Source organism: Delphinus delphis, chromosome 15 (genome assembly GCF_949987515.2).
Source record: "Delphinus delphis chromosome 15, mDelDel1.2, whole genome shotgun sequence".
NCBI classification, from domain to species: domain Eukaryota; kingdom Metazoa; phylum Chordata; class Mammalia; order Artiodactyla; family Delphinidae; genus Delphinus; species Delphinus delphis.
In genome coordinates, this window is record NC_082697.1 from 86144557 (window position 1) to 86170897 (window position 26341).

The 26341-nt window shown below is 53.5% G+C and overlaps 2 protein-coding genes across 9 annotated transcripts in view; one reads left to right on the forward strand and one right to left on the reverse strand.

Moving 5' to 3' along the window:
• Nucleotides 1-55: 55 nt before the first annotated feature.
• On the reverse strand, nt 56-16987 carry BRAT1 (BRCA1 associated ATM activator 1). Of its 3 annotated transcripts, none has more exons than XM_060032529.1 (15): nt 16917-16987; nt 15914-16099; nt 15689-15831; nt 12002-12156; nt 9854-10001; nt 8979-9351; nt 8347-8460; nt 7195-7286; nt 6372-6490; nt 6111-6297; nt 5810-5883; nt 4653-4755; nt 4434-4532; nt 4079-4254; nt 56-3755 (listed from the first exon to the last, which is right to left on the reverse strand). In XM_060032529.1, the coding sequence occupies exons 3-15, from the start codon at nt 15813-15815 to the stop codon at nt 3057-3059; spliced, it is 2466 nt and encodes an 821-aa protein (XP_059888512.1). In that variant the 5' UTR covers nt 15816-15831; nt 15914-16099; nt 16917-16987; the 3' UTR covers nt 56-3056. The 3 variants fall into 3 exon arrangements, with proteins under 3 accessions (XP_059888512.1, XP_059888511.1, XP_069397538.1); XM_060032528.1 differs by having other exon boundaries at nt 16714-16924; XM_069541437.1 differs by lacking the exons at nt 12002-12156; nt 15689-15831; nt 15914-16099; nt 16917-16987 and having other exon boundaries at nt 8979-9322; nt 9854-9950.
• A 2063-nt stretch (nt 16988-19050) lies between these two features.
• The window catches only part of IQCE (IQ motif containing E), a 39479-nt gene continuing 32188 nt past the window's right edge, over nt 19051-26341 (forward strand). For all 6 annotated transcript variants that reach the window (XM_060032531.1, XM_060032534.1, XM_060032532.1 and 3 more), the window contains exons 1-2: nt 19051-19326; nt 25924-25971. In XM_060032531.1, the coding sequence (XP_059888514.1) occupies nt 19174-19326; nt 25924-25971 (201 nt within the window). In that variant the 5' untranslated portion in view covers nt 19051-19173. The remainder of the gene's footprint in view (nt 19327-25923; nt 25972-26341) is intronic.

The window sequence follows — 26341 nt, forward strand, 5'->3', positions numbered from 1 at the left end:
GAAGATCCCACATGCTGTGGAGCAGCTAAGCCCGTACACCACAACTACTGAACCTGCACGCCACAACCACTGAGCCTATGTGCCACAACTACTGAAGCCCACGCACCTAGAACCCATGCTCCACAACAAGCCACCGCAATGAGAAGCCCACACACCACTACGAAGAGTAGCCCCCGCTCACCACAACTAGAGAAAGCCCACGTGCAGCAATGAAGACCCAATGCAGTCAAAAATAAACTTTTTTTTAAAATGCAGCTTCACGGGCCCCACTGTGGACCTCCTGCTTCAGAAACTCAGATAGAGGGCCCAGAAATCTAAGCACTGCCAAGCGATTTACACAGTCACACACTGGCGATTTTCCAGGGTAGGGACTAAGGTAGGGCTTTGCAGGAGACTGTGCTGGAGATGTCAGGTGCCCAGCCTGAAGGGTCTTGTGTGCCAGCCTGTTGACAATGGGGAGACACAGTAGGGTCTAGGCAGGGGAGTGAGAATAACCAGGTTTGGACAGATTGCTTCAGCCAGAGAGGGTAAGAGTAGAGGAAGGAAAGGCTGCTGGAAGGAGGCCCTTTGAGAAGTGACTTCAGGAATCTACTAGAGAAGCAGTGGACGCAGCTTAGTGTTGTCACACGTGCAGGGTCCTTGTCCTATCCCAGTGCAGCTGACCCACTGGCACTAGACATGCAGGTCCAGGGCTCAGAGAAGTCTGACAGGAGTCCTAACCTGTTGGTGTGAGGGTTGTGTGTGAAGCCAGGGAACTGAATTAACTCACTCAGAGGAGGTGGGCAGAGCAGGAAGAGAAAAGGCCGATCCACACAACCTTGGGAACAGCAGTTAAGGGAGGGGAAGGACTAAAGGAAGAAGCTAACACCTTCTTGTTGACTATCTTCTTTGTGAAAGTCACAATGTCAGGCATTTTATTCACCATGTCTCAGTCAGTTCTCAACAGCTTGGGGAGGTCCATCCCCATTTCATAGACAAGGCCAGGCTGAGTGGAATTAAATGACCTGCCCAAGGACAGAGCAGCCTGTAAGTGGTGAAGCCAGGGTTTGACCAGGTAGGTCCGTCTGATGGGCGTTTGCCTTAGTGAAGGAGTGAGAAGACAGACCTGCTAGGCCTGCACCAAGAATGCAAATTCTGCCCGAGACAACACCAGCTGCTTTCCACAGGGCACAGCATCTCCCAGGAACAGGTCCCCTGCTGTCCACACACACCTCTCCCTGCAAGAAGTTTCTATGACACAGCAAAGGACATGGGTCTTCCCAGAGGCTGTGGGGTCACCTCTCAGCCCAACCTAAAACCTGAGGATAGTAAGGGGTTTTGCCAAATGCCTTTCCTGCAGCTGATGCGACTGTGCTTTTCCTGCTTTACCCTGTTGATGGGATGGATCGCTCTGATTTTCAAATGCTGAACCAGCCTTGCATACATGAAGGAGACCCCACTTGATCTTGGTGTATAATTCTTTTTAGACATTGTTGGATGCAATCTGCTAATATTTTGTTAAGGACTTCCGTATCTATGATGAGAGATACTGGTTCCTAGTTTTCTTGGATATTTGTCTGGTTTTGGTATTAGGGTAATGCTGGCCTCATAGAATGAGTTAGGAAGTATTCCCTCTGCTCTATCTTCTGGAAAACTGTAGAGGACTGGTATAATTTCTTCCTTAAATGTTTTGTAGAATTCACTAGTGAAGCCACCTGGGCCTCATGCTTTCTGTTTTAGAAGGTTGTTAATTATGGATTCAATTTAACAGATACAGGCCTACTCAGATCATCTATTTCTTGTATCAGTTTGGCAGACTGTCTTTCAAAGAATTAGTCCATCTCAGGTAGGTTATCAAATTTGTGGGCACAGAGTTGCTCCGTGTTCCTTTATTATCCTTTCAATTATCATGGGATCTGCAGTGATGTCCCCTTTTATTTCTGGTACTAGTAATTTGTGTCTTCCCTTTTTTTTCTTAGCCTAGCTAGGGGCCTATTGACTTTATTGATCTGTTCAAAAACCAGTTTTTGGTTTACTTGATTTCCTCTATTGATTTCCTGTTTTCAATTTCATTGATTTCTGCTCTAGTTTTTATTATTTCTTTTCTTGTGCTTACTTTGGGTTGAATTTGCTCTTTTTCCAGTTTCCTAAGGTGGAAGCTTAGTTTATTGATTTTAGATGTTTCTTCTTTTCTCATATATGCATTCAATGCTATAAACATCCCTCTGAGCACTGCTTCTGCTGCATCCCACAAATTTTGGTAAGTTGTAATTTCATTTTCATTCAGTGAAAAATATTTTAAAGTTTCTCTTGAGATTTCTTCTTTGACTGTGCTGGGTGCTTTAGAACACTGAGATACTTACCTCTGGGAGGCAAAGAGTAAAATTCCCATTTTACAGATGGGGAACAGGTCAACCCAGGGTCACATGGCTGGGAAATGGCAGAGCTTGGGCTGGTGTACCGTCTATTTGGTCCCCTGAGGACCAGCCCAGAGCTGAACTCCCCTGATGTTACCACTGGCGACCCTACGTGCCTGGTGAGTTGAAATGGTGAGCTCTGAACCGTTACAAAGTCAAGCTGATCCTGGAGGTTCAGAGACTGAAAACCTGGCTTGGTTAGACCTGGGGTCACTACCGTTAGGGACCAGGGACCAAGGCCAGACACACTCCAGCCTGAGCTGCTTGCTCTCTGACCTTGGGTGTCCCTGGGGCACGGTGGGATCCAAGCAGAGGAACCACCCCTCCGTGCCAAGGAAGCACGTGGCCACTGTGCAGAGGGTCCCCCCCAGATGTTTCTCCAGCCCCCACCAGGCCTGGGGCCTACCCTTGGGCAGTCTTAGGACACTGTGCTGACCCAGTGGCACCATCAAATCACACTTATTTTGAGTAGAAAATAAGCCACTTCTTCAGCAATACATCAAAATGTGGGGCTCTTTGAGCTTGCTGGGCTCACCTGGTCCTGGCTTCCCCGGAGGGTCCCTTGTGCAGCCAGGCCAGACTAGAGCCCTCAGGATGGCAGGGCCCAAGGAAGGGACGTGGTGCAGCAGCAGGGTCCTGGGGAGGTTGCTACTAGGCTGGTCAGTAGCAGTCGGCCTCGTTCTCCCCAAGGACGCCCACGGCAGCCAGCATGTCCTGCAAGAGTGACTGGGGGCTCTTCTCCACATGGTCACTGCTCTCAGCCAGAGTGTCCCGAAGGCCCTCCAGGTCTACAGACCTCAGCAGAGCTACGACGGCCCCGGGCTCCAGGTACCCCAGGGGCTGACCCTGCTCACCTGCCTGCCACCTCTGCAGGGTGGCCTCCACAGAGGCCACGTTGGGACTGTCCCCCGCCTCCTGCGGGCTGCCACAGGGAGCAGCCTTGGCCCTCAGGAATAGGAGAAGATCACAGGACTTCTGGGCCACAGGTCGGTCACAGTCAAACAAGGCACGGAAGGCAAACTCAAAGAGCTGCACACGGCAGAGCACCTGCAGGGCCTGGGCCAGCACACCAGGTGGGGCTGTCTCGGGCAGGGCCACGGCATAGGGACAGTGGGAGCCGCGCTGACCCAGCAACTGCTCCAGGAACACCAGTGCCAGCTCGAGGCCCTGGGCCCGCACCTCCCAGTCCAAGTCCCTGCTCGCCGCCTGGAGCGCTCCAGCCACAAACTGCTCCGCGTCTTCAGCTACATCATCGTGGCCATCCCTCAGCCACTCAGTGAAGACCTGCATGACGGCCCTCCGGGGGAAGCCCTCCGAGTCTGTGGAGAGGATGTGCAGAAGCTCCACGAGCAGGCTCTCCTGGAGGACAGAGTGGGAAGAGGGTGGAGGGACCAGGGAAGTCGAGTTCCCGCTGACGGGCTCGGGGTGCAGCAGGGAGAACCCCCATGAGGACCCCCTGCCATGCTCGGCTTCCTTCAGGCGATGTGCCCTTCAGCCCCCCATCTGCCCACCGTCAAACAGGGGTGGCCGTGCCCAAGAGACAGGGCTTCCAGGAAGTGGAGCTGGAGATTCAGGGGACACGCCCGACCCTGAATGCCACCCCTGGACGGCAGACCCACTCCACCCTGGCATCAGGACAGCCGCCAGGTGGGCGCACGGCCACAGGACCCACTGCCTCCTACCTGCTGAGCCCCTGGGCACTCAGGGCCGGCAGGGGTGGCACACAGCCCCCAGCTAGACAACTGCCCTGTGGCGGTCACTGCGCTCGCGCGGACGTAACTCTCAGGGTCTCGCAGAAGCTGCTTGGTGAGCTCAGGCACCTCTGAAGCAAGGAGCGCTTGTCTGAAGCCGGCCTGCCCTGGGGGTCCAAGAAGCCACAACCAGCTATGACCGAAAGCTGAGTCCACAGCCTCTCCTCCCTCCCCAAAGGCAGCCTAGGTAGTCCGAGTTCCCAACTACCTGGGGACAACGGTGTGCCAAGGCCAGGCCAGCCCTCCCACAGGGACCCCAGCCCCCGGCGCCGCACCCTGCACTCACCTCCCCAGTGTCTGGTCATTTGGGTCAGGAACTCGAGGCCTGAGTCCCTTACCTCCCAGCAGGGGCTGCACAGGCGCTTCTGTAGCACAGGAAGCAGCTCTGGGGCAGGAGGAACGGTTCAGAGGGCCCGGGCCATGTCCACCCTGCCTCCCACCCAGCCCCCAGTCGCCTCCATCCCTGCTCCTCCCTCAGTTCACCCCTGGGAGGGGCTGGGATCACCTCTGAGGAACAGCTGGGTGTGGGGGTCCAGGTCGCAGCAGCCAGGGGTCTTGGGTGAGCTCAGGAGCCACCTGAGTGTGGCCTGGAAGGCCTTCTTCAGAACCTGGAGCGGGAAGAGTGGGGCTGCAGGGCCAGGAGGGGTGAGCTGGCCCGCCTGCCCCCGTCCCCGCCCTGGGGTATAAGATGGGGACGGGATACATGGGGACAGGGAACACCGGACTTCATTTTTACGAGGCAGAAGCCTCTGGAAGTGGCCGACTGGCATCCAAGACTAGAGAGAGAGGAGGAGAGGCCAGCTCTTGTCAGGAAGCCCCACTACCAGGGAAATGAAACTTCTGCACCAAAACAGCAGGAACTACCCACGGCACCTTTTCCTGAAAGCCCCGGAATCTGCCAGGCTTATCATCCAATCTCCCCACTGCCTGCTCAGTACATATGCTATTCCTGCACCCCCAGAGCATGACTCAACCCCAGGGCTACGAGAACGGGGAGATTTGCAGGAAACCTCAATGAGAGTTGGGACCCCAAGCGTAAGGCCCACCTGGTTCTAGTTTACATCTCTCATGGAGAATTCCTTGTAAGACTGGATCCTCTCCCTGCTTTCCATGGCCTGGCGACCCCTCACTCAATCTCCACCAATGCCAGGCCCTGGGCCGAACCCTGTGCAGCTGCCTGCCCCTTGAAACTCACTTTAAGAAGCAATTCTGGGGACTTCCCTGGTGGCGCAGTGGTTAAGAATCCGCCTGCCAATGCAGGGGGCACGGGTTCGGGCCCTGGTCCAGGAAGATCCCACATGCCGCGGAGCAACTAAGCCCGTGCGTCACAGCTATTGAGCCTGTGCTCTAGAGTCCGCGACCCACAACTACTGAGCCTGCGAGCCACAACTGCTGAAGCCCACTGCACCTAGAGCCCGTGCTCCACAACAAGAGAAGCCACTGCATTGAAAAGCCTGTGCACCGCAACGAAGAGTAGCCCCTGCTCGCCACAAGTACAGAAAGCCCGCGTGCAGCAACAGCCAATATTTTAAAATTAATTATTTAAAAAAAAAAAAAAAAAGAGGCAATTCTGGCCCCAGAGAGGCCTGCAGGGGTGCCCTGCCTCTGCCTCCCTCCCCCTCCCCTTCCCTCCACCCTCCACCCTGCACCCTGTGCGTGTACCATGGAGCTGGACTCAGGGCTCACGAGGTACTCCAGGAGGACGGAAAACACCTGCGTCACCAACTCTTGAGGGCCTGAGACAGACGTGGATGGCTGAAGCACCCAACCTCCTACCCTGGGGCCTCCCCAGCCCACAAGTATGGCAACCCAAGGAAAACAGGGGACAGAACCCATTGGTCAGCTGAATCCCAGCCCCTGCCCCAGAGAAAACATGCAGAGGACAGCAGTCTTGGGACATCTCTGAGCAGCTGTGGGGCTCGCCCAACACCCGAGCTGTGCAAGAGAAAACATTCTCACTTACCGGTCCCCTGAGACAGCGCCCCCAGGAAATCCAGGGCAGCTCGCTGGACCCGGCCACAGCCCACCAGGATCGCACAGAGACGGCTGCCCACATCGGAGGTGGGGGCCGCTGAGCCACTGCAGAGCCGCAGTATTGTCACCGCAGCCCCAAGCAGGGGCGCCTGCGGCCAGGGCGAGGGGCGCTGGGGCTGGGGGAGGACGGAAGGTCAATGCAGGCCACAAGTCCCACTGCCAGTGTGGACCTGGGCCGGGCCTTACCTACCAACGGCTGCAGCAGCCCCAGGTGGGCCAGAGCACAGCACAGGAGACCCACACAGGCCGACTTGGAGGAGAGGAGCGTGTCCACCGTCATCGAGTTGCCTGCGGCCCCCTCCAGCAAGCCTAGAGGGCGACCAGAAACAGCCCCTGGTTAGCGGGCACCTCCTGTGTGGCCACTGCAGGCCTTGCCGCTGGTCACTGCTTCATACCAGAGACCAGGCCTGGAGGTTCCGAGCAGGTGGCTCATCCAGGGTGGCGTCCAGCCGGCCGGAGCTGAGGTCTGGACCTGTCTGCAGGGCTCTCAAGCAGTCCCACTCTCCCTGCAGCCCATGCCTGGGCCGGTTTCCGCTGGTCAGAGGCCCATCTCTACGCTCAACATGGGGCTCCGAGGCAAAGCTGGCCCCCCTTCTCTAATCCTCACCCCATCGTGCGGCTGAAGCAAGACAAGTCGCAGCGAGGAAACTCACTCTCCCATCACAGAACTGACCTTCTGGGAGGACGAGTGCCAAGCCCGTGTGCCTGCTCTGGGTCAGGAACCATCCACGTGGCCCAGGCCCCCGGTAACCACCACCAACTGCCAGGTCAGCTACTCTGGGGGCCACTCCAGCTGATGCCCACAGGGGGCAATGCTGCCCTATGAACTCCCAGGCAGGGACGTGAGCAGCGGTCACACCTGGGACGGCAGCCTACACCGCAGCCACCTTCACTCTTAGGTGGGGTGGCAAGCCAGGTGTCCCGCTGCCCATCAGCCCGCCCTGGCCCCAAGGATTCTCAGGACCCCAGGGTCCTGCCTTCCTGCACCTGCCCACCCTTCCCAAGCAGCCTACCTGGGGGTCCAGGGGCCTGAGCAGCAGCTTCCAGGACACAGGCCAGGGGCTGGAGGAGGATGCCAAAGGCCTGGGTCCTCAGCGCCTGTGGACTGAGGACAGAGGACACGGTGAGGGCTGTCCCCGCCCTCAGGCAAGCTGGCTACCCTCCTAATATCCCCAGCAAGTCTGGGCCAAAGGGGTCAGTGCTGGGGATTTGGACACCCCCTTGAGAAACAGCCTCCCTGTAAGCACTGTGACCAGCACTCACACCACTGGCAGGGGACTCCAAGGAGCTGCGAGAGCACCACCCAGGCCCCAGGAAGAGCCTGGGGAAGGCCTGGCCACACCCACTCCGATGGGCGGTGCCTGCTCAGGGCCAAAGGGATGGGATGCCCCAGCTCCTGGAAGTACTCCCAATGCTGAGATATCCTTTCCTACTTTCCAGAACATGGTCTCGCCTCTCGCCAACGTGCTTGGGCCCAGGGTGGTTGGGAGGCCAAGCTGGTACAGAGCTCTCCCTCCAAGCCAGCTGCCCAATCCTTCCCTCTTCCTTAGGACCACTCCCTTTCTCTGAACATCTGGAGACCCTGGAGCCCAGAGCCAGGCCTGCATCGTAACCCCAGCGCCCTGTGCCCACTTTCACCCCAGACCTGGGCCACCAAGACCGGCTCTAGTCCGCCTGAAACCCTGGAATGATTTCTCTTCCTTCCCACCTCTCCAGACCCCACACCCCCTTCCTGGTAGGGCGCATATCTCTCTCCCTCTGGGAATCTGTCCTGTCACTCCTGTCTACTGGGTCCCCCTCCACCATCCCACAGCCCCTAGTACGCCCCCCCACAGTGGCACGCACACAGGGTGGCCCAGGATCCACAAGGTGAGGCCACTGGGGAGGTGGCAGAAGGCAGCTGAGCAGATCCTGAGTATGAACCCAGCCCTGCTCTGAGCAGGGCTGCTCCAAGATCTCTTTTATCTTTGGGGAGCCTGTGAATAAAGCTATTCCACCACTAAAAACTGTAGAAGCCGGAGCCTGTGCCAACACCTTGCTGATAACCACGGACGGCCCGGCCACGCCCCGGCCAGCTGCCTCTGACCGATCTCTGGTTTCAGGAGCTCCCCTGAAGCTCCCTGACCTCTCTGCCCGCCTCACACAACATGAACCCCAATCCTTACCAGTCCTGCAGTTTCAGGATCCCCAAAGCCAGAGGCCCTGCCTGTGTGGGGCTCAAGTGGCTCAGTGTCTGGGCCAAAGTCTCCCACAGGCCACGGTAAGAGCTCGGCGCAGAACTGCGGAGAGGAGCCCAGGAAGAGAACGTCATTCCCCCGTCCAGCCCACACCGTGCCCAGCGGGCCGCCGTGGCCTGGGCTGGGTGTGCCGGCTGAGACAGAAGGCCTTTCCCAGGTGTGCGGGCTTCCAGACCCCCTCTGGTGTCCCCGCTACTCGAGGCAGCGCTCTCGGGCAGCCAGGGAGATGTGGCCCAGGTGTGCGGGCTTCCAGACCCCCTCTGGTGTCCCCTCTACTCGAGGCAGCGCTCTCGGGCAGCCAGGGAGATGTGGCCCAGGTGTGCGGGCTTCCAGACCCCCTCTGGTGTCCCCTCTACTCGAGGCAGCGCTCTCGGGCAGCCAGGGAGATGTGGCCCAGGTGTGCGGGCTTCCAGACCCCCTCTGGTGTCCCCTCTACTCGAGGCAGCGTTCTCGGGCAGCCAGGGAGATGTGGCCCAGGTGTGATGGCTGCCCCAAGACTTCCCGAAGAAAACAAGCCCCACCTCCTGCCCACCCCACCAGCTGCGCCCTGGGGGCCTGACCGGGCCACGCTGAGGAGGAGATCCACGAGCGAGTGTGAGGCTGGGACAGGGTCTTTCTCGAGCAGGCGGGCCACGAGGGGGCTCAGCCGCACCCAAAGGCCTTGCGTCCAAAGGCCGTGGCAGTGCCCGAACGCAGTGGTCAGGACGCTCAGGGCCTGTGTGACCTGCGGGACGGCTGTGGAGCACAGGGAGTCTTCGATGTGACCCACGATCTTCTGGGCACATGCTGGCCAGTCACAAGCCTGCGGACTGCGGTGGCCCTCGGCTGGGCCCCGCATCGCCAAGTCCAGAATGTGCACCAGGAGCTGCCCGGCTGCCGAGGCCACAAACAGGCTGGGATCTCCCTGCAGGGAGAAGATGGTGTCAACTGCACCTGGGGGGCGGGGAGGGACAACGGGTGGGGAGAGAAACAGGGTTCAGCTGGAACAGAGTCCATGGTGACAGCAGAGACGCTGAAACCACTGAGCAGCTTCAACCACTGGACTTCAGATCCTCACGGACAGAACTCAGAAACTACCCAATGCGGAGGCACTGTCAGAGGCCCAGCCTCCCCGCTACTCAGAGGCAATGGAATCAGAATGGAGGGTTCACAGGGCGAGGGGCTTTAGAACCCTGGCCACTTGGGATTCTTCTCGTCAGTTTCAAAGCCACCCCAACTGCTGGCTCTCACCTACAAGCCACAGGACACCGTACACCCTTGAGGGGCCTCCAGCCCTTGGTTACCCCGAATGTTCCTCACAACAGCCCTACGATACCACAGCCACTTTCATGTTCAGAGGAAGAGACCCAGCAAGGTGCAGTGATTTCCCAGGAGTCGCAGAGCATCAGGCACGGTAAGGGCAGAGGCGGAAGGCAGGGCAGACGGGGGCACTCACCACAGGCGGCGAGGAAGCGCAGGGCGCTAGGATGCTGTGCCAGGGTGCGCAGGCCCTGGATCCAGCCGCTGCGCACAGCGGGGGCCGTCCAGGCCGCTCCTCCGAGGGGGCCCACCTCCCCAAAGAGCATGGGCAGCAGCTCCCCCTGCTGGGAAGCAGAGAAGGAAGTGGGGACCTGAGCAAGCTCCCAGGGGACCCCACATCAGAGACGGCTTTTCTATCCTTCACAGCTGGTCGAGGCGCTTCTTTGGGGGAATTTCTCGTGAGCGGCCGACAAAGAGCCTGTGAGAGGTGGCAGGTGGCCACCAGAGCAGGCCGATGGCAGCCACAGCACTGCCAACTGTGCCTTCCAGGGGACAGAATTTCGGAAGGGAGAACTGGGTTTTACATAAAGCCTCATCAACCCTGTCACAGTTCACTTCAGAAACCCTTCCCCCAACCAGCCCACCAACTGCAACACCAACGGTCCCCCTCTGACCGTGACATGCTGCGCTCAAGGACCCCAAAGGTCTCCACGGCCTACTGAGCTCTTGTGCTTGGCACTCGGGGCCCTCCAGGGCAGCTGCCCTCCTCCAGGTGTCCCCTACCCTGGATCCCCCAGCACACACCCCCCATACACCTGCTCAAACCCCTTACAACCCGGCTGCAAGACCACTGCCCCTACGAAGCTGACCACCCCGCCCCGTCAGCAGGCAGTGGCTAACTCCCCGCTCAATCCCCACCTGCTCGTGGACGTCCATAGGACAATAACGCATTGTCCTGATCTGCTGCCACGTGCACAAGGCTCTTGTTCACTACAGGGTGCCAATGAGTGGGAAACTCGGGGGCTGCCTCTTACCAACGGAGCCCCTCACTGGTGTAGCTACTAGCTCTGAGCCTTGTCTATCTTGACAATAAAATGCTGGTCCCCACCCTCAAGTCATCTCAGACTCCAGCGTAAGGGACCACAGGGCCTCGGAGACACACTTCCAATCGCTCAAGGATGACTCTAACTCCGCAGTGGCCTCGAGGCCTTGAGGGGTGTTGCTGGAGGCGGCGGCTCACAGGGCAGGCCCTCTGTGGGATCTCGCATCACCGAAATGCGCCCCCAGAGCTGCAGCCTCTCCCTGGGGGAGAGCCAACGGGAAGGTACAAAGGCTCAGCCCCCCACCTCAGGTAGTCTGTCCACATGTCCGCTGCCCAGGCACCGTCTACTGGTGAGCATCCGGCTGCTGAAGGGCCCTTAGGGCTACCAGACCCCCTGGGAGGCTGTGAAGGGCCAGGTGAAAAGGGAACAGGAGCCCAAGCCAGTGCCACGGGCCCAGGACAGAAAGCAACCTTCCACTGCGACTCAGAGCCCGAACCTGCCCGTGTCCCTCATCCCCACGTGCAGAGGGCCGACCACCAGACTGAAGGGCAGTCAGTGGCCTTCTAAGCCCCTAAAGCCATGGTCAACCTTGGGAAGGAAGAGGAGGCCGTGGAGAAGTAGAGACGGGAACTGGGAAGTACTCAGGAAATCAATGAAGTTGGGGAAGGCCATCTGATTGGGACTGAGGATTTACTTCCAGAGCAACAGGTGGTGTAACAGAGCATTCGAACAGTGCGACTCTTCAGGGTCTAGTGTGAGCTCTGCCAGCTCTGTGGGATTCTTATATTGAGCCTTCACTGTCTCCTAATCCAGGAGAAAGATGAAGACTCCTGACCTGCTTACTGGCCAGGGCGCCCAGGATAACATGAATGTGATTTTGTAAACTGAGGTGTTCTACCAACTGCAAAGCACCAGAGGTATGGGTGGATTATCACACATGAAGTCATTTCCTAAAACACACTTCCGTGTGGAACATCCTGGGAAGCCTGTCCCGCAGCGAGCTGGTGTGGGCTGGGTCCCTGGAGCCTGCACTGCTGAACTGAGGAACACCCATGAAGGGCAGCGCCAGGGCAGAGAGCCAGCCCCAGCTCTGCCGTATTTTAAAATGTTCACCGTTCACCCCAACATCATTCCTGGTCAGTTCTTCAAAGGAGAACTATACTCAGGAATAAAAACCTTGCGGTACACGTCAAGACGCGGGGCAAAACAAGCTTCAGAGACTCAGGGGTCATGACAGCCACCAGTGCTTTGTGTACCTGCAGGAGAAGGTGGGTCACTCAGGTGGGAGGACCCAGGCTCACCTGAAGATACTGGAAGCAGTTTTCCTGGGCTGCAAATATCCCTGCGAGGCGGAGTGAGAAGGAGAGGATTCTGGAACTTAGGTCCTGGGATTTCAGCACGTGGAACAGCAGCTCTACCAGGCAGGGATTTTCCTGTAGTAACAGGAGACTGGACCCTGGAGACAGGCCCAGCCGGGAAGCATGTTACCAGGGGCAGAGCGCATGCCTCCCTAAGGGACCATTCTTCTGGCACCCCCCAGATTCCCTTTCTCTCAGGCTATTAGACTCAGCAGTCCAACCGGGAGGAAATCGTTGCAACAACTGCCACAAAGGATCCATAACTTTAATTCAATGAGGGGGACAAAATAGAAAGCCAATACCTTAACAACAGGCAAGGGGCTGGGACAGAATATACAAGTGGCCAGCAAACCACGAAAGATATTCTGCCTTGCTGATTACGAAAAAGAAATGCAAATTAAAGCAGAGGACAATTTTCACCTCCAACAGATACTTTTCTCTTAAACTGAGAATACGAAAGCGAGAAGCACAATGGAACAGGCATTCTTTTCCAGATGTGGCATCCAAAACGTCTATAGGCAACTGCTCTGTCATTCCAAAGCACTGACGGGGTGGGGGAGGCGAAGGGGGAGGAAACCTGGGGCAACACTGGGAGGGCTTCCACTGCGAGGCCCTTGTGAAAGGACAATGAGGCACAGTAAGGAGGGAAAAACAGGGTGAAGGAGAGAGAAGCAAGAATCAAAGAAACCAAAAACATGTGGGCAAACCTAAAAAAGCACTGACTTTAAAAATTAAGTAATTTTGAAGGAGTTTAAAACAAAACAGAATCAAAATACCAGACAACAAAACACGGAAGACTGGACTCAGCTGGAGTTAAAGTGCCCGAGGCTCCGTGTGTGGTTGGCGCAGAAGACAGAGATTCTAACTGACTTTCAACTTTTACAATCCAGTTTGCACGTAAGACTAACCCCTAAAAACATAAGTGGAATGCTTCAAAACTTCACTTCAAAACCAGAAAGACTGAAAAAACAAAAGCTTTATTAATCCAATGGGGGGGCAGAAAAGGAGATAAAAGGCATAACAACAAGGCATGGAAAAAATATTTTAAATGCAAAAGAATATAATAAAAATAGGTTCAAATATAACAGTAAACTCAACAAATGAAACAAATGAAACTGTCCATTAGAATAAAGAGCTGTGCAGACTAGATCAAGAACCAAAGGCTAGCCTCACACTGTGTGTAAGAAACAATGAAGCGTGACAACACAGAAGGCCAGATTTGTAAAGGCTGAAAAGATACAGTTGGCAAATCCTAATTTTTAAAAAGCTGCTGCAGAAAGAGTAATATCAAACAAAACTGACTTTAAAGGAAAAAGCTCTGTCAGAGCTTTAGAAAGAAAGTCATTGCTCCAACAGCCAAACCCTGGAAAATATAACAGTCTAAGACTGTACATACCTAACCTAACTTCAAAATATACAAAGGGGGAAAAAAGACAGAATTTCAAACAGAAATTGTTGAATCCACCATCTTAGTTTAAGATTTTCACATATCTCTCAAAAACAATTAAGCAAACAAATTAGCAAGAACATCACAGGTTTTAACAACGTAAACTTGAACTAAGGAACAAGTATGGAGACTATATTCTTTTCATCATGTACAACACTGAGGAAAATACGTAACGGCTTGGGGAGGAGGGAAGAGGTTAACTGCTAATGGACAGCAGGTTTCTTCTAAGGGGATGAAAATGTTGCAAAATTAACCTTTGGATGGTGGCAAAACTGTGTGAATTTACTAAAAACCACTGAATTACACACTTTAAATAGATCAATTTCATGATATGTAAATCATATCTCAAATAAAGCTATTTAAAAATAATTTTTAATAGAGTTACCATATGATCCAGCAATCCCATTCCTGGGCACATATCTGGAGAAAACCATAATTCGAAAAGATACATGCACCCCGAAATTCATCGCAGCACTATTTACAACATCCAAGACATGGAAGCCACCTAAGTGTCCAGTGACAGATATGGATAAAGATGTGGTGTGTGTGTGTGTGTGTGTGTGTGTGTGTGTAGAATGGACTATCACCCAGCCATAAAAAAGGATGAAATAATGCCATTTGCAGCAACATGGATGAACCTAGAGGTTATCATACTAAGTGAAGTAAGTCAGACAGAGAAAGACAGATATCTTATTACTTATATGTGGAATCTAAAAAAAAAGATACAAATTAACTTATTTACAAAATAGAAGCAGACTCACAGACACAGAAAACAAACTTATGGTTACTAAAGGGGAAGCAGGGGTATAAATTAGGAGTTTAGGATTAGCAGATACAAACTACTATATATAAAATAAACAACAAGGTTCTACTGTAGAGCACGGAGTTAGAGCCAATATCTTGTAATAAACTATAATGGAAAAGACTCTGAAAGCGTGTGTGTATACATATACAAAAAAAAAATCGCTTTGCTGTACACCAGAAACTAACACAACACTGTAAATCAGCTATACTTCAATTAAAAAGATTTTTTTTTTAATTTAACTACTAGGCCACAATTGAGGACTCTATAAATACCAAAAAATAATATCCTATAGAGAAATCTATAGAACATGTGCAAAAATGGTCTGTGTATATGCCACGATAAAAGCCTCAACAGATATAAAAGAATCAAAATACAAATACTTTCTAACTCCAACCAAATAAATTAGAAATCAGTAATAAAAAGACTGAAAAAAACCCCATGTCATGAATCTAAAGATACCCTTTTAAATATTGATGATTTGTGGATAAAGAAACATTATAATGAAAAGTATGAAATATTTGGAAGTAAATCACAACAAAAGCACCACATAGTAAGACTTGCAGGGTGCAGCTAAAGTGATACCTGCAGAGACATGTGTAGCCTTAAATGCATCTATTAGAAAACAAGACAGACCTAGATATTCGACTCAAAAGAGGGTAAAAGAACAGGATAAACCAAAGAAACAAACAGCAGAAATTTATGACATGTAATCCACACTAAAACAATTATCAGACAAACATTTACATGAGCAGATATACGTACAAAGAAAGCCATCATGTCGTTAGTTATAATAATGACACGTTAGAAACACAGACATCTAACAACAGTGGACTAATTGTAAAATTAACGTCCATTCACAGAGCAAACTGACATACAGTCAATAAAATCAACGTGTCAGTGGCGAAACACGCACTAGGACAGTAAGAGAGAAAGAGCAAGATATGTTATATTTACGGTGTGACTCATTTTTATAAGAAAAGTACAGAATTATGACGTGTTAAGAAAAAAGGTTGGAAGGAAAAAAATGTTCGGAGTGGTTTAATCTTCCTGTTTACTCCTCTGTGCTGTTCAAGTTTTATTTAAAGAATATGTATTACTTACATAATCAGAAAGAAAACCCGATTTCTTAATACAAAAAAAACAAGGTAAGTTTGTCCCGTGGCCCCGGCAGCCACCGAGCATGGCCTGAATACCAGGCGGCCTGCAGTTCGAGCTCTCCTGATCACCCCCTTAGGTTCAGCCTGCTGCGTCCCCAAAGCCAGGGGGAATCTCTAAGGTATGAAGGAAGGACACCGGATAGACAGTCCTTCCAGAGGACAGGGGAGCCCGGCACCCTCTGGCCTCCGGGGAAAGTCAGCAGCGGCACCCTCACCCTTACCTGCTTCGGTTACCGCTGTAAACCAGTCCAGCAGCTTCTCCAAACAAGTGTCATCTGCCACAGGCTGCCCGGGGTCTGCCAGGACGGCACAGAGCGCAGGGAGGAGCCGGGAGCACTCTGGGTCCATGACGAGGCTGGGGCTCCTGCAAAGGCACTGTCAGGGCCAGACCCCGCCTGCCCTAGCCACAGGCAGTCCCATGCCCGCCCAGGCCCCAGAACTCTCACCTCAGCCCAGGTGACCACAGTCTTCAGACGGAAGCTGCAAGTCGCCGAGATGGACGTAAAGCCTCAGCTCAGGTGGGACCGGAGACTGTCAAGAGCAAGCAGAGCCCTCCATTCTGGCGGTGGAGATGGAAGGGAATCTACAGTACAGCCTGAGGCCCGAGCAGCTCAGTCAGCCGACCTGGGACTCTGGTGGGAGGGAAGAACGAAGGGAGCATGAAGCTGAGCGAGGCTGCAGGCGGGCCCGCGGGAGGGGCGTGTGCGCGCTCTGGGGCCGGCTACGTGCAGGAGGCAGAGCGGCTCAGGACGAGTTGTAAGTGGCTCAGTCCAGACTGGCGGTGTGTGTCTGTCCCTCCCAGGGTCAGTGTGAAAACCCTGCAGCAGCAGTGTGCGGGGCGCGGGGGCGGGAAGGCGCCCTGCCCACTGCCGGTTCCTCCCGCGGCGGCAACTGGACCTGCGTGTCCGGCCTGGGAAGGGTCCACGGAGCCCGTCGGTCCTGTGCTCAGGTAGGGCTCTTGCAGGGGGGTGGGGTGGCAGTGACTCTGTGTGCCGGGTCAGGAGCAGGCCTGCTGGGCTGGGGCGTCTGTCTGTCCATCCCTGGCCAGGCTAAGTCCTTGCGCAAGGCGCCCTCCCTGTGGACCCCGCTGAGGACCCCAGGCCGGCGGCCGCGGTGGTGCCGGGGCCCAGCCCGTGCCACGCACGCGGCCCCCAGGCTGCTCTCCGGCCCTGGTCCCGGGCCCCGAACCCCGACCCCGCGGGGCCCGCCACAGCGACCGCGACCCCTTCCCTGGCGCGCGCCTCACCCGCTTCACGTCCGTCACCGCTGCAGGCCCCGCCCCGTACCGTGCGACCTGCCGGGCTTGGAGGGGGCGAGGACGGGAACGGCGGGCGTGGGGCACCGTGAAATCGCCCTGGAGGTGACTCCGAGAGCCCCGAGGGCCCAGGCTCGGGGAACGAGCTCAGGCTGAAAAGGACAGGCCACCGCCGAACGAATCCACTCACCCACCCCCAGCGGGACGCTCACAGGTACGTGCTCGAGGATCCGGCAGGCTTTGCGCCCGGAAGGCAGGGCTTTCGACGGAAGGGGCGTGGTTATGTGTGAAGGGGCGTGGCCTCGCCGGCCAAAGGACCACGTGTCTGGGCGGGCAAAAGAAGCTAAGCGCCAGCCGCGTAGTAAACAGATCTTCCTCCGCTCGGAATGGGGTTTCATCCCGTTTGTAAGTCCAAAATGCATTTAATGCCCCTAAGCCGCCCAACATCATAGCTTAGCGTAACCTACCTAAAGCTTGCTCAGAACAATTCCATTAGCCTACAGTTGGGCAAAATCATCTAACTCAAAGCCTATTTTATAATAAAGCGTTGAATATGTCATGTAATTGATGGAATACTGTACTGAAAGTGAAAAACAGGATGGTTGTCTGGGTACAGAATGGCTGTAAGTGGATGGTTTTTTACCCTTGTGATTGCGTGGTTGTCTGGGAGCTGCGGCTCGCCGCCGCAGGCCAGCGTCATGAGAAAGGATCCTACCTACCGCATATCGGCAGCATGGGAGAAGATCAAAATTCCAAATTTGAAGTACGGTTTCTACTGAATATGTATTGCTTTTGCAGCATTGTAAAGTCAAAACACTGTAAGTGGAAGCATGGAAATTCTGGAACCGTCTGTAACTAAGAGAAAGTAAGTGAAACAACAGATGCAGGAAGGGCAGGGGGTTTGCGGAGCCCCAGGAGAGGAGCAAGAGATACTGGCGCATAGGTAGGTTAGATCCTGAAAGCACTTGTCTGCCACGTGAACAATACCCCGAGGAAGCAAATGGAAGTTAAGAAGGTGAGAGGCCTGGTAAGATTCACCTTTTATACACAACTCTGGTGGCAGCTCAGAGGAGAGCATGTGGTTTCTTTTAGGATCCATCAGGGAAGGTGTAAATAGGGAACCAGAACTTGGGGTACAGACTGTACCTGACACCACTCCGGAAACAGGGCTTCAACAGAGCAGAGGAGCGCCAATGAGTGAAGGGGATAATTTCAGAACAAATAAAATTTTGCCATTTAAAATACCATTCAAGTAATTGGACCAGCGGCAAAGCGTTACCTGGTAGCTTGTTTTTTTGAGGTGCTCACCATGTGCCAGGCACCATGCTGAATTTTAGCTGTTTTCTCCTTTAGTGCCCGCAAAAGCCCTGAAACTGTTTCTACTTTGCAGACAAGGAGACGATGGTGAAACTACTAAACCCGAGCTCCTGAGCACTAACCAGCTTGTGGGGAGACAGCGTCCGACCACCGTGTGGCTCACCCCCTTTGTTGTACAGATGAGGAGACTGAAGAAACGAGGGTCATGGACTCATAATAATTGGTGGTGTTAGAATTCGAACAGTCGTAACCTGCCAGGCATTCCTCCTGCTACACCACGCTACCCTGTGTGGAGACCCATTCATTTGTTCACCTCATAACAGTGTACTAACACTGTCACACTGCGCTCACTCTGGAACCGGCAACTGCACTAAGCAGTTTAGAGATACTGACTCATTTGATCCTCACCACAACGCTTTTCTCCAATTTCTACTTGAGGACACAGGCACAGAGAAGTTATGACTTGCCGGGCACCAAATACCTATTGATTGAGGACCTGCTATGTGCCAGACCCTGATCCAAAGGAGAGAGATACAGCCGTGAACAAAACACAGCCCTGCCCCAGAGAGCTTACATGCTAGACATGGGAAGTTCCTGTAGATCATAAAGGCCAGGGGGCTGGAAAAATAAAGCAGGGCAGGGGGACAGAGTAGATGCCCTTGGAGGTCTGTATGAAAAGAAAGGGCAGGTTATACTTGCTAATAATTTAAATAAACTTTGCAGCCCAACTCGCCTAAAGATCTTCATGACGCACACTGAATACAGTGAGTGCAAACTCTTATTTTTTATTGTCCTGTGGCTACATCAGAACCCTTGAGCCTGAGGTACCGAGATCAGGAAGATGGTTTTCCGAATGCCAGGCGTTCAGAGCTGGCAGACTGTGGACACCGCAGAAGCCCCTTGTCCCTTTCATCGTTAACCTAATAAATATTAATATCCGGCTCTGGTGACTAGTGCACAGGTTCACACTGCAGCCTCGGCGGCGGCTGGACCGTTCCAGCTCCGCCCCGCTCTCCGCACCACACTCTGGGCGCGCAGCCTGTCGACCCGCCGGGGCTCCCCGAGCACGCTTACTGTCGGCCCGCCTCGCGGGGCGCCGGCCACATCCGGGGCTCGGGGGCCCGCGCGGTTGCCATGGCAGCGGGGTCGCGGCGGGCGCGCGGGCAGGCCCCGAGGCTGGCGGTCGGCGGAGCCCCAGAACCGGACGGCCGTACTCGCAGCGCCCAGGGGCGATCGGGCAGCGCCGCCGCCATGTCCCTGAGCACCGGGGAGCCGGCCTCGGAGATGGTAAGCGTGGAGGGCGGGGAGGCCCCCTGGCTGCCTCCCCTCGCCGAGGCGCGGGCTGGAGGAAGGGGGCGCAGGGCCGGCGACCGCCGGTGACAGCTGCCATTGTTGTTACCGCATAAGAGCGGGCCTCCGGACCCCGGCCGCGTGCGACTGGCCGGGCGTCGCTGCCCCTCGCCCAGCCTCCAGCCACCTCTAGTTCCCCGCTTGTCCTTGCACTGGCCGTCGCTTCCGGAAAGCCCTCCCGGACACTGCGCCCTCGCTGCTCGGCGCCTGCGAAGCGGGGCCTGTGCCGAGCCAGCGACCGCGGCCCGCCGGGTGACAGAGCTTACTGCGTAAGTGTCCGCCCACCCCGTGCCTCCAGGGCGGGGGACTTGGTTTACCTAGTGTTTCTGGCGCGCCAACCATCTGCTGGAGACATTATTGTGGATGAATAAACTGCATTCCAGTGGCGTGGGGTGGGGTGGGGGAGAACAAGGTAAAAAAACAGATCATGTCCATCAAGTCAGAAAGTGGAAAGTGCCCTGCAGAAAATAAAACAGCCCATGTGACGGAGGTGGACTGGGGAGGCTGCTTTAGACTGGGTGCCAGGAACAGCCACTCTGAGAAGTTGGAGTGTCCTGATGTCACTGATGAGAAGGAGGCATTCTGGTAAAGATCAGAGACCAGTGGGGCCAGCAGGTGCAAAGGTCCTGGGGTGGGAAAGTGCAGTGGTTCCAGAGCCTTAAAGAAAGCTTGCTGGGATCTCCTCAAGGGCATGGGTGTGGATGGAAGGGAGCCACGGGCCTGACCGTGGAGAGCCTTGCAGGCCATGCATGGAGTTTGAATGTATTCGGGCCACAGTGGGAAGCCTTTGGAGGGCTCCAGACAAAGGGAACCTGGCTCACTTTGCTTCCTTCTCCCAGAGATGGCAGTACCCAGCATGGCTGTACAGAGCTGACCCCAAGCGGGGGCTCAGTGCTGCTGCCACTGGAGCTGCTGAAAGTTTCCTACTTGTCCATCAAGGCACCAAGTCCTGCCTCAACTGGAAGGCCTGCCCGTCTACAGTGGCCTCAGTTACTGCTCCTTCAACGTCTCATATTGTTATTATAAATGTTATTCATGCCCAGTAGAGAAAATCAATTACCCATAATCTAACTGCCTACAGAAAACCACAGTTAATGTTTGGTGTATTTCCTTCCGACCTTTTTTCAGCGCATCTTTTTTTTTCATGTGCTTTTTAAAACTTGAGATCATTTTTATATTGTTTTGTAACCTTTGCCGTTTTATTTCTTCCTAGCATCTTCCCATATCCACACACTTTCAAAAACATGATTTTTAAAATTCTAACTTTATATATATATACATATAACTGAATCACTTTGCTGTACACCTGAAACTAACACAACATTGTAAATCAACTCTACTTCAATTTTTTAAAAAAAGAAATACATCAAAGACAAATACTGTATCATCTCACTTATATATGGCATGTAAACAGCAGGGAGTTACCCTATTGCACAGGGAACTATATTCAATATCTTGTAATAACCTATAATGGAAAAGAATTTGAAAAAATATATGTCTGATATAACTGAATCAGTTTACTGTACACCTGAAACTAACACAATGCTGTAAATCAACTATACTTCAATTTAAAAAAAAATTTTTTTTAAACTTTAACGTGGGAATTCCCTGGCGGTCCAGTGGTTAAGACTCCGTGCTTCCACTGCAGGGGGCACGGATTTGATCCCTGGTGGGGTAACTAAGATCTCGCCTGCCGTGTGGCGTGGCCTAAATAAATAAATATTCTCGACAATTATTACTCATGCAAAAATGGAAAGATAATATTTTTAAAAAATAAAATGCTAACCTAATAGGATAGCCCTATTTTAACTCTCCATTTCCTTGCTTTTACCCTTTTTTTAAATTTATTTATTTTATTTACATTTATTTTTGGCTGCATTGGGTCTTCATTGCTGCATGCGGGCTTTCTCTAGTTGAGGCGAGCAGGGGCTACTCTTCCTTGCGGTGCGAGGGCTTGTCATTCCGGTGGCTTTTCTTGTTGCTGAGCTCAGGCTCTAGAGCACAGCCTTCGTAGTTTAGGCGCACGGGCTTCGTTGCTCCGTGGCATGTGGGATCTTCCTGGACCAGGGCTCGAACCCGTGTCCTGTGCATTGGTAGGCAGATTCTTAGCCACTGCCCCACCAGGGAAGCTCACTTTTACTCTCATGTTTTCATGTTTGTGCTGTTAGAAGCAATGCTGCTGTAAACGTTCTTGCACATAGAAGCGTTTGTTAAGCCCCTTATACATGCCGGCCTCTGAGGAGACAAAGACAAGCTGAGCCCCAGTGCCTTGGTCTCCAGGAACCCAGTCTGTGGAAGAGGCTGGGGCAGGGCTCTCCGGGCGTTTAGGAGACTCGCCGCCCTTGGCCCAGGCTAACTGGCAATTTCTCTGCTGAGCTTACGTCTGTTCTCAACCAGACAAGAACCTCCTGTGAACAGGCACTGTCCAGTCTGTCCAATCCCCCGAGTCCCTTGGAACACAGCCGCCTCTGGGCTTGCTCGTGAACCTCACAGAGCACTTACCGCGGTGCCAGGGAGCCCACTGTGCCGTGGCCGTGAGCAGGCCCCGCTGGCCAGGGCAGAGCCACAGGGGTGAAGTGGAGGCTGGGCGTGGTCCCTGGTGATTTAAGGGCCAACGCTTCTTAAAGGGCTCACAGTTTCTAGAGCAAGATGATAAGAGCATTTACAGGGCAGGGCGTTTACTACTTGGAAGATTCTCTGTTCCTTGCTCTACGGCTCTGCCTGCTCTAGAAGCCTTTGTCCACCAGGTCCAGCATCTGGGCCCTTCAAAAGTAGTTTCTATTGCCTGCTCTTTCCCCCTGTATATTGGTCACACTTTCCTGTTTCTCTGTGTGTCTCGTCGTTTTTTGTTGAAAACTAGACATTTAGATAACATATTACAGCAGCTCCTCCCCACGGGGTTGATGTGGTTTGCTCAGTCGTTCGTTTATGTGCTGAGTGACTTGGCCGAGCTAACGTGTGAAGTCGATTTCCCCGCACCGTGCAGCCTCTGTTTCCCTGCTCAGATTTTTTCTTGTTTAAATCTTTTAGCCCAACTACCTAGGGGTTACCCTTGGGTCAGCAGAAGCCACTTGTTGGTCAGAGGTTGTGTTTCACCCCCTGGGCCAGTCAGATTTTCGCCCTTGACCATTGAGTGGTGTGTGTGTGTGTGTGTGTGTGTGTGTGTGTGTGTGTGTGTGTGTGTGTGTAGGCTGCTGTCACAGTTCAGGGGTTTACATCTTTGCCCACGCACAACGGGGAACTAGCGCGTATGGGTTTTCCCTCTCCCATCTCTCCTGAGAGGGCGACCTTGGACATGCGTGTGGCTCTCTGGACTTCCGGGGGTGCCTGTCATTGTACTTTGAAGCCTGGCTTCCTGGGGTCTGCTCTTGGGTCAGGGTAGTTTATCATTCAGCCAGGGTTTGGTCAGCAGCTGCGCCAAAGCCCCAGCACCACCAGGGCTCGCGCCCTTGGGTTGACGTGGGTGCAGCGTGGGGACAAGCCTGCTCTGACAGAGCACTCCAGGGCTTGCCAGCGGCCTCCCTGAGCCTCAGGGCTGACCGCGACCTCAGGAGGGCGCTCTGGGCTCTTCACCTTCCGGTTGCTCTGCCAGTGAGCTCTCTGCTGCGTGACCGCGGAGCTGGGGGCCTCGGGATCGCTCCCCACTTTGTCTGCAACTTGGCAATGGAATCAGGGAGGCGTGCAATTCTCCACTCTCTGGTGCAAATACAGTCAGTCCCCTCGGCACAGCCGTCGTCCTGCCTCTCCCTTTGGGGAGGACCTCTGGGCCACTGCACAGCAGGGACAGTGCAGTGTTTCCCCGGAGTGACACTTCTTCTGGGCCTGCCCTCCCTGCGTGGACCCTGTGCCCTACCAGCACAGGGGAAGTCTTTGTCTGCCGCCTCTGGGGTAGAGCTTACACCCTACTTCTGGGAGCTGGGGGCAGGGGATCCACCACCACCCCTGTTGTGTTGACTGCACCCGCCTGGAGGAGAGCTCTCTGGAATCCTTTCTATCAGATGGAGACGGGGAGCTGAGGGGTGCCTCTGACTCTCGACGTTCTTCCCTGGACTTAGTAGATATTTTTGAATCAATTTTTCTCCATAGCTGGGTGCTTTTGTCAGTTTCCAGAAACTGCAAAAGATTGTTTCGTGGCTTCTTCTGTTAAAAGGGTTGTTTGTTGAGGAGAGGGCCTTCCACGCTCTGGACGATGCCTCCTGGATGAATGCAGTCCTTCCCCACTTTTACCATATACTAAGTCCCCATATGTTCCTGCATCTCTTTCTGGACACTATGTCTTTTTTCCCCAGTGTTTTAGTTAGTATATATTTAATGCTTTAAAAATCCTGGTAGGAGAACGTGTCCTCCCCGTCGACGAGGAAGCTGCGATGCAGAGGGGTGAGGGGCATGGCCACCGTCACCGCCCTGCGATTCCTGACTCACGGTGCATGAATGCGATCTCGTGTAGGAATGCGTGGCAGCTCAGATCGTACTTGGAGAAGGAAGAATGACTCGGCCGTTAACGTGCGCTTTTGTTTCTTTTTTTAATGCCGTGTATGGTCTCTTTCATGCTGCCGACTGAGGGGTGGATCTTGGGCTGTTCTATGATTTCAGATACTTATATTTTGCTTGTTTAGTTCCTTCTGACTGGCAGGATGGAGGGTGGCAGAGTTTGAGGGGGACTGACTGGGGGGGAAGCGATGGTGTGGGTGAGCCCACCTACGAACACAGAGACCACTTTGCTGTGTTCACCACACACGTAACCTCATTCCCTCGTAGAAACTGCAGGTCCTTAAAAAGTTTTCAAGACTTTGTTCAGAACAAAGAATAGTGACAAGTATTCACAAAAGAAAGTCTTGCTACTTTTCTATGCAGTTGTTGACAGCTCACCTTCACGGTTGGCGGGCTGCCCTTTGTGATGCCAGGGGACGAAGACTGAGCCTTTGACTGGCTTTCCTGATCTCCTACATCGTGTGTATACCAGTTCCCTCCCTTCCCTGCCTCAATTTTGCACATCATTTCCATATACTAGGTTCAGTGAAAACTTTACAACTATCGTTTGCTATTTATACCTTAAAATGTCATCTGTTTAATGACATCAAAAAAGTAATTCAGTGGCTGATTTTTTAAAGATTCTGTTTGTTTGGAACGCACTACCTTCCCTTCGTCCCCCGAATCCAGTCCCTCCGCACCCTTACGCTGGACTCTCCTTGTTTAAGAGGCACGCACCGGAAGGGTGCCCCCTGTGGCAGCTGCCCCCTGCCCGTGTGATTGTGCGACCCCACGTTTTTAGTAAAAGTTCAAGCGGCCAGCAGAATTGTTGCTAACGTACTGATAGTTAAGCTTGTAGACGATACACGTGCTTTCCAGAACGCAGTCCAGTCCCGCTACAGCCCTGCATGGACTCAGCTGCGCTCCAGACAGCTCGCTGAACCGTAGTTACACCGCCACCCAGATACGGCATTATTGGTTCATAACGGGCGCATTCAGTCCTAACTTCAGTATCAGCGTTTTAGGTCAACTGTACAGGACGGTGGAGGGATTTTAGAAATTGTTCTGCTTTCTCTCCTTGTAGGGTTTAAACCTGAGTAAGTGTGTTAACACAGACACATCATTCTCTTGGGAAAGTTCCCTTTTCTCCTTGACATGCCAGTGCCGATGTTAGTACAGATTTTACTTCACTCCCTGGGCCAGGGCAGATCACTAGAATCAGAAGGTAGGAACCTCCATACGCCCAAATAACTTGTGTACTGATGGATACGTGAATGACTGATTTGTTCTCACCAGGATGTAGTCACAGGTTCCTTGTGCTTTGATACAAAGATGAAATACTTTTATCAAGAACTGTTCGTTGGGGGAGGGATAAATTAGGAGTATGGGATTAACAGATACACGCTACTGTATATAAAATAGATAAACAACAAGGATTTACTGTGTAGCTCAGGAAACTATATTCAATATCTTGTAATAGCCTATAATGAAAAGAATCTGAAATATGTACATATGTGACTGAATCACTGCTGTACAGCTGAAACTAACACAGTATTGTAAACCAACTATACTTCAATTAAATTAAAAAAAAAAAAGTGTTTGTCAATTCTGTGGAGATGGTGTCGCTAGACTGACAGGCCTGGAGCAGCCCTGCCAGCAGAGTTTTGTGTTTTTTTGTTTTTTTTAAACATCTTTATTGGAGTATAATTGCTTTACAATGGTGTGTTAGTTTCTGCTTTATAACAAAGTGAATCAGTTATACATATACATACGTTCCCATATCTCTTCCCTCTTGCGTCTCCCTCCCTCCCACCCCCCCATCCCACCTCGGTGGTTTGTGACCACCTAGAGGGGTGGGGCCAGCAGAGTTTTGTTCTGTGTCCCCACCTGTTCCTTCGGATGCGACGGGACAGACTGGCTGCTCCTGCTGTGGACGGATGCTCTGAGTTGGATGGGGGCTCTGCGGCCGCAGCACGGCCTGGCCCGGCCGCTCCCACTCTGTCAGGGTGACTGTGGAGCCAAGCTGGCGCCTGAAGCTTTCTCTGTTCGCATCTCTTCCTCCAGGGAGATGACAGCCTGTCTGCAATAACCTTCGACTCTGACTCAGAGACGGTGAGTGCGGGGGGTGGGGGGGGGGGGGGCGTGGCTGCGGTGCTCACACGCGGCGTCCCCACAAGTGCTGTGTTTAGCGCCCCATCACAAATTCCACATGCTGCTCCGAGTTTGAAAAGCTCCAGGCCCTCAGGTGGATTTGAATAACTTAGATGGTAATTTTAAAACTTTTACCCGGAAGTTAGTCGTGAGCTGAGTACTTTTGAGGCTGATGACAAGTTCCTATCCTGCACCTGGTTTTGGCCTGCACTCCCCCCGCCCCCAGCTCCCCAGTCCTGACACGTAACGGCGGGGCGGGAGCAGAGCTCCGTGATGCAGTCGGAGGCTGAGGTGTGAGAAAGGAGACCTTGGCAGGTGCTCGCCTCCCAGC